At 35.0% G+C, this 13,899-nt stretch overlaps 2 protein-coding genes across 5 annotated transcripts in view; one reads left to right on the top strand and one right to left on the bottom strand.

Annotated features, from left to right (window-relative positions):
* LOC108685711 (protein FAM135A) overlaps nucleotides 1-8,152 on the bottom strand; it is a 26,342-nt gene extending 18,190 nt beyond the window's left edge. For both annotated transcript variants that reach the window (XM_018190647.1, XM_018190648.1), the window contains exon 1: nucleotides 7,401-8,152. The gene's annotated coding sequence lies outside the window, so the exon portion shown is untranslated. The remainder of the gene's footprint in view (nucleotides 1-7,400) is intronic.
* A 3,003-nt stretch (nucleotides 8,153-11,155) lies between these two features.
* On the top strand, nucleotides 11,156-13,645 carry LOC108685627 (galactosylgalactosylxylosylprotein 3-beta-glucuronosyltransferase I). Of its 3 annotated transcripts, none has more exons than XM_018190506.1 (4): nucleotides 11,156-11,315; nucleotides 12,279-12,805; nucleotides 13,096-13,392; nucleotides 13,476-13,645. In XM_018190506.1, exons 1-4 carry the CDS (start codon nucleotides 11,189-11,191, stop codon nucleotides 13,572-13,574), a joined length of 1,050 nt encoding a protein of 349 aa, XP_018045995.1. In that variant the 5' UTR covers nucleotides 11,156-11,188; the 3' UTR covers nucleotides 13,575-13,645. The 3 variants fall into 3 exon arrangements, with proteins under 3 accessions (XP_018045995.1, XP_018045994.1, XP_018045993.1); XM_018190505.1 differs by having other exon boundaries at nucleotides 11,242-11,290; XM_018190504.1 differs by lacking the exon at nucleotides 11,156-11,315 and adding an exon at nucleotides 12,146-12,191.
* The last annotated feature ends 254 nt before the right edge of the window (nucleotides 13,646-13,899 follow it).

Raw genomic sequence — 13,899 nt, 5'->3', positions numbered from 1 at the left:
CACGAAAAACTGAATAAAATTTTTTATAAAATTCTTATTTAGCAGTTTCTGTAATTAATATTTAATATTCAATTATTTGATCAAAATTATCTCAATTTAATGTATGTTTAACATTGTTTAAGAAAATTGATCGTCATAAAAATGATTGCGTAATATGTGATAAGATAGTAGGAGAAACATATGTGAAATCAACACTGGATTTTCTATAAAAAGCATCTTGTTCAAATTCTATTGCAAAAACGTCATTATTCAATGTAATGTAAATTTAAGATGCAAATTGCTAGCTGTTTCGCCCATGGAACATTGGCATCTACCGTTTGCACGGTCTCGCAAAAACCTTCCAATTTGCATCTTGGATTTACATTAGTGTTCGCTGTAAACGTGACTTCAACGTCTACCATATCCAAGACATGCTGTTGCAAGAAGTCCTTAGTAACAATTGCGTCATCTCTGCCTGTTTGTCGTACAAAAATTCGGATTGTGCTGATATTACGATAAATGTTAAATCCACTTACTCGGCGGCGTAGGAAGAGATTTCATCATCGCGTATTTTTCCAATGAAATGCTCGCTCAAAAATCTGGAGCACTTTAACAAATGGCAACTTAAACTAGTTAGAGCAAAAGCTAAAATTCGTAAGTTAAAAATATTATAATAAATATATGACGTATATGATTATTAATCAAGTATTTCAAAAATTTATGATGTCTTTTAATTTGTGAAAGCTATGAAGCTAGTACGTATTACTAATAAGTATAAGAAGTAGATTACTAATATTGTGTATGTTTTCTTATTTTTGCATATAAATAATACAAATAATTTTCTTTTTATTATATTATTGACATCGTCATTCAGAATTATTTATTCGTTTATATTCAAAAATTGAAAGGCTGAATAACGAAGTCTCTCTTTGAATCATCTGCAAATGAATAGTATAATCTTCAACAAGCGGAAAAAGTGCATCTTTTCAAGCGGCTAGTTCGAAGGATTTCTTTTTTTTCATTTCGTCCGAGCCATTCGAAGAATATTCTTTTTGCGCTTCTCTCGTTTCTCGGGACGAGAATTCTTCGTCTCTCTGGAATAAATATACTCAAATTGTCGGCAAAAATCTCTGATAACTAGTTAAAAAAACAATACCTGGCACGCTTATTAATGTATAAGTAATTTCTAAAGTGTCTTACGATATTATTAGATAAATTTTACTTCATTTGTAAATAATTATATGATATTAAATAATTGTAATAATATTAAATATTTAAACATTTAAAAAAAAAAAAGAAGAAAAGGATATCTAAAATTTGTCTTCACTGATGTAAAAATTTAATAATTGGAAATTTAATAATTGGACGTTAATTTTAAAATTCTACAGGCAACTTTTGTGATGTAAAGGAGATGTATAACTAGTTATAAAATATACGTATCTTATAAGATGCATCGTCCAGTTTAGAGTTTAACTAGAGGTACATATAACATACTCATATATCTGCGCACATGTTTTCTCTTCGAGCCGATAAACCGGTAGTTCAACAACCACGAGAGCGTGCTCGAGAAGTTTCACCCCCTAGGACGATAAAGCGGCCTTTATAGCCGGAGATACAAACACGCATGCTCACAATCCTTTCTTCTTATCGTGCGAAAGATCTCTGATTACAATCAGGGTATGTTTTCTGCACACGCGTCACTATTTTTTTCGTATCTTCTCATCTTTACGATGGGATAAAGAGAGATGATAAATGTTCGAGCGATCTTCCGGCAACCAACCGACTAATCTCGTGTACAATCCATTTTAATAATCAAGGTCATTTCATAATAATCAAGGTAATTTCTAAATTTGTATCCGGATTCATAAATTACGCGGCTACTTGCGCGAAGTACAGCGTGTCTCAAGCTTTTCCTTGAAAATTTCTGTCCAATTTAGAATTGAGTTTTCCCGATTAAAACACATCGAAGAATCAGAAATTTTTAAATTAAAATTAAAGTTCTTTTTACAACTTAAATTTTTAGAAATTGAAGCTGTGATGAATTAAAGTGATATTCACTTAAATTCAGGTAGATTACGTTACTTTAATACGATGTAAAATTATCAAAATGTCAAATAATATCAAATAGTAGTCGGGAAAAATTAATCTTAAAGAATTTGTGATTAAAATTTGAAATCCTGGTACATCCCCCTGTAATAAATACAATGAATATAATTCAAAGAAATTGCAAGTACAAATTGGCGTATAAAATAAATAATCGAGTAGATTCTTCTTTTGTTCTGACCATCAAGCACACGTCTCGATCTCATTTTGAAGCGAATTGTTCGTTCCGAGCTGAGCAATTCGTTCGCTAATCACCACAGTGCAACGAGCCAAGAATCTACTATAACGTGGCTCCTAACCGCATTGCCACTCATTATTTCTCGAGCTGCTTCTCGAACAGATGGTGGATCTGCTGATACATCGCGATCTATCGGTATCTAACTTAAATCGTCGATAATAAATCCCATCTAGTCTGTTCGTTCTTTACAGTCGTAATTACTGTTACTCCGAAAACGAATTTCGTATCAAAATTATTGGGAAAAAGACTAATGATACAAGCTGTTTTATTTTATCCCTTTTATTATAGGAAAGTTTTTTAATTCATCGATTGATCAATCGCATTATGCGCAAATGCTTTTATAAAGCAAAGTTGCATTTATGCGATTGATCAATCGATGAATTAAAAAACTCACCTTTTTCCCGTAATGATACTGATAAAGTATAATATAAAAAAAAAGAATGAGTTACTAGTTTCAATCTTATTTAAGAATCGAAGAGTTTCTGTTATTCATTAACAGAATCGAATCGTTTGAATAATTTAAACTTCATTAAACAAAACGTTTTAATAGACAGCAATTGTGACATTTCTTATGCAATAAAATTATACATCATTCATTACTTAATAGAATCAACATTCGATTACGAAACTTGATATTATAAAGCTCTGACGTAATGCAAATAAAAAGTACACGATATATATCGATATCCTTCAACTGTCTGTTTTATGTATAGCTATAATATAACATGTCCTATATAGTATGAGTACACTGACATCATTGCATTCTGATATTCGAGCACGTATATATGTATATACAATGTATATATTAAGTCGGTTCAATGACCATCTTGATTAAAGATTGAAAATGACACAAGCATCCTGCTTTTTCTCTTCGCGATAAAGTTTCAGGTTGAATAGAGCACTCCGGCTGATTGCTATTAAGACCGGAAATAGGTCGAAACAATAAGGGACCCGTAGGAAAATTATAATTCACGGAAGCAAGGTTTCAAGAAAGAAAATTGCGAGGATAGTAACCGAGAGATATGTTTTTGGCAACAATACAAGAATGCACTGGCATCAGTATACCTATTAGAATATAAAAAAAGAGAATGGCTTGTCTCGACGCGCAAAAACTTATTTTTGAAATAAGACTGAGAATGATATACAATATGCTCACAACTATTGATTTCAATAAACTCATGATTTATTCCAATTTATTCCAATTTATTCCAATTAAAAATTAATGTTTTAATTATAATGTCGAAATATACTTTTTGAGTTTTAAATGACCGAAAGAAATTCAAGATTCTTAACTTGTACAATACAAATAGCAAAACTTTATCGCACAAATTAGAAAAGAATAGAATTTTTTATAATTCTAATTTAAAGATTTACAATATCGAATATTATATGTAAATTGCGACACAAAGACTTTTCCTATAAAGTATAAAATAATAAAAGTTGAAATATTCATCAATGTAATTAGAAAAAGTTCTAAAATATTTTATAGACTTAAGTAACAAAGCCAATCTTTAAATAAAACAGATTAATTCGATATTGAAACAACAATAATCTCAATAATCCCTTAAATCTCCGCAGAAACACAAATTCCATCAATAAAATATAAGAGGAGGCTATGGTACCCTTCAGATTCATCACGTAAGATTTCTCATTAATATTCAGTTTAGGTACTCTATAATATGTATTATTTTTTTATCGAGAGAAAACCGGAGAAGTTTGGGGTGCACGAAAGGGAGTGATTGTTCACGATGTGGAATTCGACCAGTTGTGTACGCGATCCCTCAACACGAATGCTGTTCTATATCTGTTGACCTTTTCTGAAAATGGTCATGCCTCAGAAATGTCAGGGTACTACTATCTGCGCAGCTATGAACTTTGGGCTATACATCTGTTACGCTATTGAAGTCATCGCACTATGCGGTGAGTCGCTTGTAGGAGGCAGATGGGATGGAATTTTCCTAGGAATTGGTTCTATGCCCTTTATCTCGTTCGCTTCAACTCATCGAATGCGACTAGTCAGACAGTAGGTATAATCGATAATGGAATAGTGCATGGTACCGGAATATTGCGATCGGGGGCGCAAAATAAAGGCGCGTTTGTTTAATAATAGCTAATCGACCGATTTTAGATTCCATTCATTTCTGCGAGAATTGATTTACTGAATGGCGAGTTTATTAAGTTGTTTATAGCTTCGGTTATACTATGAACAGTAAAATAAATTGATGGGTCACTATTACTTTCAATCTTTTAATTATAATTAAAAAATATTGTTACCAATGTGTAATGTTTTATAATATATCGTTATATACGGTGTTGACATTTCAATTCATTTTATTTTTAAATCGAAAGCTTCTAAATAAGATACGGTTACTACCCTATGCAGAAAGACACAAAGAAAAAGTAAATTAAGCTTCGTGACTCGATTATAACTTACGCACGTTGAATATTATACTGTTGTACACGCAATTGCTGACATTACGGAGATTTTACGGGGGTCGAACTTTCGAGCCCAATGAAGTTAACGCTACATTAAAGCGATGTGCACGATGCATATCGTGTTGCGTAACTAAACAAACCCACACAATAACAATATTTAAAAACCTAAATAGATTGTATTCCATCCAATCAGGTTACGATTTATCAGCATAAATCCGCTTGTTCATTAACCTTTAATAATTGATTTGCAATTCCAGTGCAATTGCTGCAGATTTGCAGTATTCTTTCCCTCACGATCACAAGAAACGTCATGCCTTTTGATAAAAAAAGATAGATAATACCTAACATATAATCATAATAAATAAGATTTTATATTATGTGAAGATTTTAATAATATCTCCGATTTCAGGTATTAAATAACTTAATATTTTCTCCTATTTCTCATAAAAAAATAACTATTCAAAAATTCACAATATATACACTTTAAGTTAAATTTTAATAAAATTTTTTGAAATTATGGAAAAAGATACAAGAACGATCCAATTGCGAAATGATTGAAATAGAAAGTTTATATTAGAACTATAACTATAATATACGGGTTTATATGCGTCGTCATAATTCTATCGTATATGTCGTATATGATTCTATAACGATTTAGAGAAATTTCCAGTCATAGAACACAAGTATGCTATTTACTTTGCAGATACTCAGAATAGCGCGACTATAATCCCCTCAAGTGTGATAGTGGCACGCACGCGAAAAAGGGATTGACGAGCGACGGTCGCAAAGTATCGAGAGGGAACATTGATCGATCATTTCTTACGAGCTTTACCGCGACGGTGGTTATCGAGACGATGGTGTCGGCAGCAGTCGTAACCTTGCTAAATTATTGAACGACCATGCTAGACGCCGTCCACGCCGCAGTCATGGGCAATTCCGCGGGATATACATTTCCGGCTCACATAAAATCGACATGCCAGAAATCGTATCGACGGATGGAGAGATTTGAAGCATAGGTACATACATATAGTAAAAAGAAGCGCGAAAGAAAAATACGGAATAAGAGAAAAAAAAGACAGCAATATTCTCGTTCTTTTCCAAAATTCCTCCAAAATTCCTGTTCTTTCAGAACAGATTCAATACAGCGAAAAATATGCTTACGTTTTTGTCTTGATATTAATAATTTAGATATATAGTTATTTTTGTCTGTTCAAAAATTAAAGATAGAAACATCAGAGTGAAATTCTTCCTACTTCTAAAGATAACGACACAAATGATCGAATATAAAATCGTCGAGAATTAAGACGCGTCAGAGAGAAATTCATTGAATTGCTCGGCGGTTGATCGAGGAGTCTACATTTAAATAAATTGACATTTTCCGATTCACGTGTGCATAGACGAGACAAGATAGTACCCTACTTCCGTATAATAGCGGCAGAGACTGAACGTGAAAGAGAAAGAGGGGAGAGAATCAATTTAAAAGCCGTGACTCACTGGGACACGATGATGTAGTTAGCGTGCGGCCTCTCTGCCTCTCTGTCGTCTCTTTAAAAATGATAAAAAGAAGGTGACAGAGAAAGGGAGTAATCCGATAATATCTCTCTTTAGATAATATCTCTCTTTAGCAACGCTCGGGAGCAATGAATATGCGGTGATAAAAGGAAGAAGAAAATGGTAGGAGAGAGAAAGGGAGGAAAAGAGGAAGGGGGGAGAGGGAGAGAGAGAGAGAGAGAGAGAGAGAGAGAGAGATTCCCTCTTGGACAGTCGATAAGCCTCGAGTATTATTCTTGGTATTTAAGTACGGTACTCATGACGTACGGCGATGAAAGGGTTGCACGAAGAAGGGCATAGAGAGAGAGAGAGAGAGCAAAGGACGCGTGCACACATCGTGCACAGTAACCCTCTTTCCTCATTGTTTGTATGGAATTCGCAAGAGAGATGCTTCACGCACTAATGATCCTAGTAATGATTCTGGAATCAAAAGCAAGGAGAGAAAAAAAAGATACACAGAGGGAGATGCAAAGAGACTGAATTGCGGATGATAGAGAATCGAGGGCGATGTGGGGTGAGGCCGCAAGGGAGAGAAATCACGAGGGAAACGAGAGACAGCGGTATCTCTCCGTGGTGACTTCTCCTCGTCGCCCGCACTTAGCACGAAGAGTGGAGTTCCCTCGCCCCAATTACCGTGCCTGGCGTGCAACGCCTACCATCCACGCTCATAATTTGCATCCGACCTCTATTTCCTCGCGGCAAAGCGCGATGCTGCGTGTACTCTTGATTATCCTTGAACGTTCGGAAAGCGCGAGCGGTTTAACAAATTTTAAATGATCTCTCTCGTTTGAGAGGTGCGAACGATTGAGCTATTATCCTATAAGCGCACAATAATCCTAGAATGTTATATTAAAAGGGAGCAAATAATATTCATATAACATTCTAGGGATATTATGCGATATTATATAGGATATATAAGCTCCACGTAGAGACGAAGACGAACCGCATAGGCAATAAGCAGCGAATCACAATCTCTACATTTCGTGTACATTAAGTATTTGACATGATTCGTCCTCGTAATAAACTTTGCGTATATTGATGTATATGCAGGGTGGAACAAAATGAAAGAAGATACTCGATGTGGCTTACTCACGAAAGACGAAAAGGAGGCCAACGACGGGCTGACATCGACTCGAGGAAGACGAGTGATGACCAACGAGCATCCTTTCATTCGTCTCTCTCTCTCTCCTGCTTCCTATGTAAAACACCTAGGACTTCTGGTAATGTCCCGCAGGACTCGGGCGATCTTTTCGTTGTCGCCGTCGCTCAGGCAACACCCACTTTCTCCCCTGGCCTCGTAACCTCGGATGTTACCACTTTCCTTCCGTCTCGCCGCCGCTCGCAGGAGCGCAGCGTTATCCTTCGTCGTCGCCGTCGATCACCACCACACCACTTCCACCATGAACCACCGCCGCCACCGCTGTCGCCGTCGTGATAGCCTGTCACAGTCACAACAAGCAACTGACGGCAGTAGTAGTGGACGCTTGATGTACTGTCAGACAATTTCGCACCCCTTCAGCGTGTCACGTGAGCTTTCCGTAATTTCTCTCTTTTTCTCTCTTTCTTTCTCTTTCTCTCCCTCAATCCCGCTTCCGCCCTAGTATCTCCCTCTCCCACTTCCTTTCGTTGGGTGCGAGCTATCGACTCACCCCCGTTGGTAATTAATCGCAGCTCATCGCGCCGGGTCTCGCATCATGTCACGATTGTTGGACAGGATCATCTTGCTCTCGCGCGTCCTCACATCGCGACGTCGTTTGCGTGCCGTCGCGCGCAAAAAACCGAGCTGTACAACGAACGTTGCTGAAGGAGTAACGGAAGAGCGACGCGCTCGTTCCGTCACGGCCGTCGCAGTGGCCGGTGTGGCTGCGCGATACCCTTGCTAGTTGCTACTTCGCCAGCGGAGCCAGCCTCCCTCCACTGTCCCCTACCATCCTGCCCTTTTCTCTTCACCCCTCCATGCCCCTCGTCGATCAGTTACTGTCGTTGCTGACTGTCCTAGGGAGAGTGTGATCGTAGCACGCGTGTACTTTGGTATGCGCCCTACCTCGAACACGCGACGTGTGAACCTTACGGGTCTCGAGCACCCTTGGCGTCATCTGGGGTTGCGCGAACACACTAGGGCTGTTTGCATCAGTGCAATACTGAAACTTACCCTCTTCTCTTCTCTTTCTCGAAGTGACATATGATGATACGAAGAAATATCGTAGAATTAAAAATCTGGAAAATATTGTTAAATGTGTTATTAGAGGTATATTTCTGTCTGAATTTGATAGTTTCAAATTCGATTCTTTGAAAACTGGAAGAATTATTTCAAATCCTTTAGAACTCTCCTTTCGCGAATAAAACAAAGTTTTAGGGTAACGTAACAGCTAAATGTATAGCAGTAATTAAAATAATTAAATTTTATTTACTGTACAATGAAGAAACTTAAATTTAATTCGCAAACATTATTCTCGCATGGATTCGATTTGATTCGTTTTTGAATATATTGTCAGATTTGATTCGATTCGATTCACTTCACAAATGCTTGATTCGCTTCTATTTTTCTCTGATATGTGATTTTTCGATTTTGCATTTTTTCCATAAAGAATTGACAATACACTCGAAGTTAACACATTAATTACATCATTTCATTTTTTTTTTATAAAAAATGCGAAAATCCTTTTTATTTTTATGCAGAACTATAGAACTATGAAAATTGTTATTGAAATTATGATTATTTTCGTTATATAAAACGACGTGTTAAATTTACAGGTACTTTGATAAAATTTGGAAAAATTTTTCTTTCAATTAATAGCTGCGTTCAGCAGAATGTTTATTTTGCGACTGTTGGCAACTTTTTTCGTGCTGATTGAATTATATATTTTTAGATCTAAAATATAAATTAATTAACGTTTTTCTATCAATAAATATTCGTTACAATGTTGTGACGTAATCACTCTCTCAATTAGTGCTTTTTTATAAAAATGTCTTCATGCGTTATAATTCTTATAATGTATCTTCTATAGATAGAAAAGAGATTTTCATAGCAAAGATATTCTTAATGGTTTACTATTGTTTTCTGAGAGGTAGCAATCAAGTAAAATCTGATATATGTCGCTTGTGTTTTTGAATCCTGAGCTTTGTTAAATAAGTCACGCAACTCTTTACTCCACAATCCTCACAAAACATTACTTACTTGAAAATTTTATTTATCTTTTTAAAATTTTATTTATCATAAGTTATATAAAATAACTTCTCTAGATGAATTGTGTACATTGAAACCATTTTGATCAATCGAATGTGTTAGTCAAGATTGTTAAAAGTTACTTTCTCGTTACTATATCATTAATAAATTTTTTAATAAATATTACTTTTAATAATAAACAATTTAATAATGACGTTGTAATTTTTTATGACAGTAACGCTAACTAACTAAATGCTAAGGCTGGAAAAGTTACTTTGAAAGTAACTGTTATTACGTGTTATTACGCGTTGAAAAAACTGAAAGTAACGAGTAACGAAATAATAACTTTTAAATTTTGTTATTTGTTACAAAAAATTGTATTACTATTACTTAATTATCATTACTGTTACTAACTAAGAAAGATAATTACGTAAAAAAGAGTAACAAAAAAATTAACTTTGTTACTTTTTTATACAACTTATACAACCCTATTATTAGTCAATAAAATAAAGAAGAATTAATATCTAGTCGTGTTTGCAATATTTGAATATAATAATAAAAAGCGCGCAGATTATAAGATTAAAGACTGTATTAAAGTAAGTAATTAAAGACTGTAAAGTTAACATTTTATTAATATAAAAAAATAATTATAGTTCCAGTATTATTTTCTATACAGTTCTACATAAAAATAAAAAAAATTTTTACATTTTTAAAATCAAAAAACTAGAAAAAATGTGTTAACTCCTATATTTTTTAATTCTTTAAGGCCTGTAATCGGAGCGTTCGGAGCGTGATTTTACCGATAAATACAAAAATTGTGTACTCTACAGCATAATTCTTGATTGAAATTCTTATTCTCTATTTCTTATTCCTTCGATTATGCGCTGCAGCTTCTTACCAATCAGAAATATTTATGAACGATATAATAATATAGTTTATGTTCACATGTTTTCATGTACAACCCAATCAGAAATGATAATAAAATCGACATCGACGTCGATTCGGAATCAATTCCATTATCATTTCTGACTGGGAATTGTACAGAGAGGTCGCGCTATAAAAGACAAAGAGCGTTTAAAACGCAAACATATCCACACTCTCAGACTTCTTTCAACTGATAAAACAATTTTTAATTAATCGATTGATTTATTTACTTATATTATGAGAACAATTTCAATAACTCGCACAAGCGAAACAATGCGTATTATCGTAAACGGATTTATGATGGAAGAAAATCAATACTTGTTCTTAAGATAAATTTCGTACGAATTTTGCGCAGATTCCAAATGTGTCATCTAACATTTGCACCGCGGTGATTTTGAAGTGAACAGCTCGAGAAATCAAAATGATACTTGCCACTAATACTTGTCATACAAAAACATGTAAATATGATCATCGAAAAGAAAAATTCAGAAATATACATATTCATCGCTTCCCAAAAGAGAAAACGTTAATATTAAAATAGGAAAAAGCCTGTGGCAAATCATTTCTTATTACGATATGACTCTTAATTCAAATAACTGTGGCAACATGGCGACATATGGTGTCAGTGACATATGGTTTTTTATTGGCTGTTAGAAATGTATGCGCAAAATGATGGCGCAAGAGCACTGAGTTCACTATGGGTCCTTTCACTATGGGTGGAACAAAAACGAAGCTTTGACACTTCAATCAGCGCAATCGGTTAAACAGAACGGTGTCATGGCGCGGCAACAATGACCGAGAGTTTGTTTCTCATCGACGAATCTAGCACGAAGGCCAATATGTGGAGCGGATTTCGCTGCAATAGGGCTTTCGTGATACTCATCCTGTTAAATGTGATTATTTTCCAAAGCATCATATGTGAGTGTTCATCCAGTTATCGCATTTCTTTCCCGTCACCACAAGTAACCTCTATTCGCTCATGCTTGCAACAGCGTGAATGGCGAGTGAATAGCGCCGTTGACGGGCATTGTGTGGTTTTAGCGCGAGATTTAAAACAGAATCGAATATCGTGGATCAGTGATTTTTCTTATTTTATTCAATTTAAATGATAGTTGTACAGACTTTTTTTGCGTATCACGTGAGTTAGAGTTATGTAGAATTTTAAAAAATTAAGAAAGTCATCATCATCTAGTTTTAATTAGGTTTTAATATAATTTACAAAATATTTACATAATTGTTCGAATTATATATTAGAATTGCTATATAATTTTTAGCATGTCAATATATCTTGCGAGAACATACTTCATGTGAATATTATTATCAGTATATTTTTAAATATATAAAAAGCACTTACAAATATTGTTGCCTAGGTATGATCAAGTTGTGATAAAATCTGAATGATTATTATCAAGAATTGTGATTTATAATCAGGTTTCAAATGATAAAAGTATATTGAATCGCTGCTAATTTTAATACGTTTAAAGTTATTCTAGTAGAATCGTCAATATTATAATTTTTACAAATTTATTTTTACGAAGCCTTTATTTCTAATACAGAAGAAGAAAGAGAAACGATTAATTATTGCAAGCGATGCAATACAATATCTTAGCTTTCCATGTATATAAACAATTTGTGCATATTTGTAAGTGTAGATTACTGCCATTTATACTCAACACTGTTTCGAAATTCCTGGTGACATCATAATACTTTAGCTATTTATAATACATGCCGCATCTATGCTATGACTCGTCGTTCAGGTTTCCTTCACTCTAATATAATTTTCTGTACATCACGGTACTCATTACGAGTTTTGGACTGATAAAAAGAGCCAAGATATCGCCAAGATATTATCACTAATAACTCCAATTGTATTTTACACAGATTATCAGGAGCACAAGAAGTGGCAAGAGATAAGGTCCAAGTTGGAGCCGATGATAGCGGATCTGCGAGACGTGCAGGGATTGACATATAGCTTGCTGAAGAGGCTGGAGGCGCACGGCCTCTTCGTCGAGAACGTCCGCGGGCGAAACGAGGGTAGCCGGCCCGTGATCTATGCAATCACGCCTACGTTCGCCAGGCCCGTGCAAAAGGCCGAACTCACCCGGTTGGCACAAACATTTCTCCACGTGTCCAACTTTCACTGGATCGTCGTGGAAGATGCCTCACAGAAGACCACCCTGGTCTCCCGGTTTCTGGAAACAAGTGGTCTTATCTACACCCATCTGGCTGTAGCAACACCACCGAATTACAAGCTCGGCAGGAACGATCCAAATTGGAAGAAGCCACGCGGGGTTGAGCAACGAAACGCGGCGCTAAGATGGCTTAGAGAGAATCTCAAACTGTCTAACAAAGGCATTGTTTACTTTGCCGATGATGATAATACTTACTCTGTCAAACTCTTCCACGAGGTGAGGCAGATACCTTCGAAGAATTATTTTTATAAATAAAATCACACGATCATTTTTGAAATATTATATATCTCTTTTTCCTTCAGTCATCGATTTAATTCAGAACAGTTTACTTATATTTTCAACTTTTTATATAATAATTATGATCGGAAGTGATTCGATTATTTTTCTTGATATCAAATTGAAAAATAAAATTTAAAGCATTTAGAAAAAATGAATCGTCATCTACTCGATTAGTTATTTAATTATTTGAACATTTTACTTAGATACATACTAATTATTGCTTTCAGATGGAGAAAATACAAAGTGTCGGCGTTTGGCCAGTTGGCCTAGTCGGTGGTCTAATGGTAGAAAAGCCTATTTGTGACAATGTCACTAACAAAGTAATAGGTTTTAACGCGGCGTGGAAACCGGACCGACCATTTCCACTTGACATGGCAGGGTTCGCAATTAATCTTGAACTCTTACTTAAACACACCGACGCATGGTTCTCGTATGATGTGCAAGGTGGTTACCAGGAGAGCGAGATACTTAGACAAATAGTCACGAAGGATCAATTAGAGCCGCTGGCGGACTGCTGCACGAAGGTATCGAGAAATTTATTTGAAGTTTTGTTGATAACTTTCAATATACTTGCGATTCTTATGAAAATCTAAATGTTGTATTTTAGGTATATGTGTGGCATACGCGAACAGAACCGCCGCAACTGAATGTCGAGCAGATGTTGATCAAAAAAGGTAAGCGTTCCAATGCTGGCATTGAAGTATAAAGAAAGACAATATTCTCATCATTATTTCAATATGCAATGTCTTATGCTTTTCCATGAGAATTCAATAATTTAATTTGACATTATTATTAATAAAATACGTTGATATTATTATATGTACATATATATTTGTACATATGTTGATATTTTTTTAAAAAGATAGGACAAAATGAAGGGTACAAACGCTGATTTTACTGAGTTTTGCATAATGTGTATATATATATATATATGTAGAATAATGCAGTGCCATTCTGTTTATAGCAACTGCTTATAGCTGCAGACGTAGTAGCGATGATAAAAAAACAATCATTAAAAACGAATAATTCTA

This window comes from Atta colombica, unplaced genomic scaffold, assembly GCF_001594045.1.
Source record: "Atta colombica isolate Treedump-2 unplaced genomic scaffold, Acol1.0 scaffold155, whole genome shotgun sequence".
Classification (NCBI taxonomy): domain Eukaryota; kingdom Metazoa; phylum Arthropoda; class Insecta; order Hymenoptera; family Formicidae; genus Atta; species Atta colombica.
This window is presented reverse-complemented; position numbering and strand designations above follow the sequence as displayed.